At 50.0% G+C, this 2,186-nt stretch overlaps 1 protein-coding gene across 1 annotated transcript in view; it reads right to left on the minus strand.

Annotated features, from left to right (window-relative positions):
* LYPD5 (LY6/PLAUR domain containing 5) overlaps positions 1 to 2,186 on the minus strand; it is a 7,313-nt gene that overhangs the window by 3,635 nt on the left and 1,492 nt on the right. Inside the window, exon 2 of the mRNA XM_017502342.2 lies at positions 309 to 437. Within this exon, the coding sequence (XP_017357831.2) occupies positions 309 to 437 (129 nt within the window). The remainder of the gene's footprint in view (positions 1 to 308; positions 438 to 2,186) is intronic.

Here is a 2,186-nt window from a genome sequence, read left to right on the forward strand (position 1 = left end):
CTGCCTCAGCCTCCTGAGTAGCTGGGACTACAGGCACGCACCACCATGCCCAGCTAATTTTTTTGTATTTTTAGTAGAGACGGGGTTTCACCATGTTGACCAGGATGGCCTCGATCTCTTGACCTCGTGATCCACCCGCCTCGGCCTCCCAAAGTGCTGGGATTACAGGCGTGAGCCACCGCGCCTGGCCTCATCTTTTCTATCTTTATCTTTTCATCTTCTACCCAATTTCCCTCCCTTTCTCCTCCCATCTCCCCCTCTTTTCCTCCCTAATCTCTCATCCCTGTCCCCCTGCTTCTGCTCCTCACCAGTGTCCAGAGACAGGATGGCCTCAAAGCACTCATGGGGACAAGAGACGATGGGCAGCTTCATGGCTCTGAGGTCAAAGGGGCCGAAATAGGTGTGCTCAAAGCTGTAGCACTGCAGGGCTTGGGACCCTGGGGAGAGGGGCACGGCAGAGTCAGCAGGGCCAGTGTGAGCCTGTCCCCGGAACGCAGGGCTCCACCCAGCAAATGACAGGCACATGGGCCAGGCGCCTCTGCTCCCAGGGAAGCCGCGCCTTGATAGAACAGGTGCTGCTCTTGCAGCTGGCCACGGCTGTGTCTGTCTCATGGCAGAGTAATGACCTCTCTGCAGATGCCAGTCCAGTTTTTCCCCTCCAGGCTGCTCCAGGTCTCCACCCTCATCCAGGAAGCTCTCTATGTACGATTTAGATAAGGAGGAAGTGATTCATTCTTGCTCTGCCCATCGCTCCCCACACTGAACTCCCAATGTGGACAGCACATTAAGAGATCCCTGACAGGGAACGTGTCCTCCAGGACAGGCAAAGTGATGTGTGGTCCTGTGGTGCCCTGCAAACACACACATCAGCACCAGCAACACACGACACTGACATAAACACACAATAACAACATATACACAGGTTATCCAAGTCTCACAAATATACACAGAATATCCTTAATGCACCCAGGCAGAATTTTATATTCCCACACAAAACAAGTACGCACCTGGACCCTCCAGTATAAACCCCCCTAACTAAGGCACATCACTTCACATGTGGAAGATCACACAGACACCAAAGTGTGTGTTGGTGAGGATGCTTGTGCACGTGTGATAACAGTATCAACCCGGGCTGGGTGTGGTGGCTCATGCCTGTAATCCAAGCACTCTGGAGGCCAAGGTGGGCAGATCACCTGAGGTCGGGAGTTCAAGACCAGCCTGACCAACATGGTGAAACTCCGTCTTTAAAAAAGAAAAAAAAAATTTTTAAAAAACAAAAAACAATATCAATCCAGAGCAGGACCAGAAAATCATACCCAGAAAGAGACAAACACAGGTACCAAGTCATAGAAGCACAAATAAAACCAGAGGCCACAATTTTGCAATGTTAGAGACACAGGAAAATGAAATCACAAAAACATACAGTTTAAAATCATATATAGAGTCCGGGCATGATGGCTCACACTTTGGGAGGTTGATCTCAGCACTTTGGGAGGTTGAGGTGGGCAGATCACCTGAGGTCAGGAGTTCAGGACCAACCTGGGCAACATGGTGAAACCCCGTTTCTACTAAAAATAGAAAAATTAGCTGGGCATGGTGGTGCATGCCTGTGGTCCCAGCTACTCAGGAGGCAGAGGCAGGAGAATCACTTGAGCCCAGGAGGCAGAAGTTGCAGTGAGCTATGATTGTGCCACTGCACTCCAGCCTGAGTGGCGACAGAAAAAGACTGTCTCAAAAAAAAAAAATTAAAATCATATATGGATACAAAATGTACAGACTCATGCAACACAGATACATGGAGAGAAAAAAAAAACCACATCAAAAGACTCAAACAAATGGGCAGGCATGGTGGTGTGCCCCTGTAGTCCCAGATACTTGGGAGGCTGAAGCAGGAGAATTGCTTGAGCCACGGAGTTTGAGGCTGCAGTGAGCCATGATTGCACTACATTCCAGTGTGGGCAACAGAGTGAGACCTTGTCTCTATTTAAAAAACAACAAAAACAAAAAGGCCAGTCTCACTGGCCAAGGTGAGCGGATTGCTTGGGCTCAGGAGTTCGAGACCAGCCTGAGCAACACAGTGAAACCCCGTCACGACAAAAATATATAAAAAATTAACCAGGCAGGCCGGGCGCGGTGGCTCAAGCCTGTAATCCCAGCACTTTGGGAGGCCGAGGCGGGTGGATCAC

Source organism: Cebus imitator, unplaced genomic scaffold (assembly GCF_001604975.1).
Source record: "Cebus imitator isolate Cc_AM_T3 unplaced genomic scaffold, Cebus_imitator-1.0 Scaffold296, whole genome shotgun sequence".
Taxonomy (NCBI): Eukaryota; Metazoa; Chordata; class Mammalia; order Primates; family Cebidae; genus Cebus; species Cebus imitator.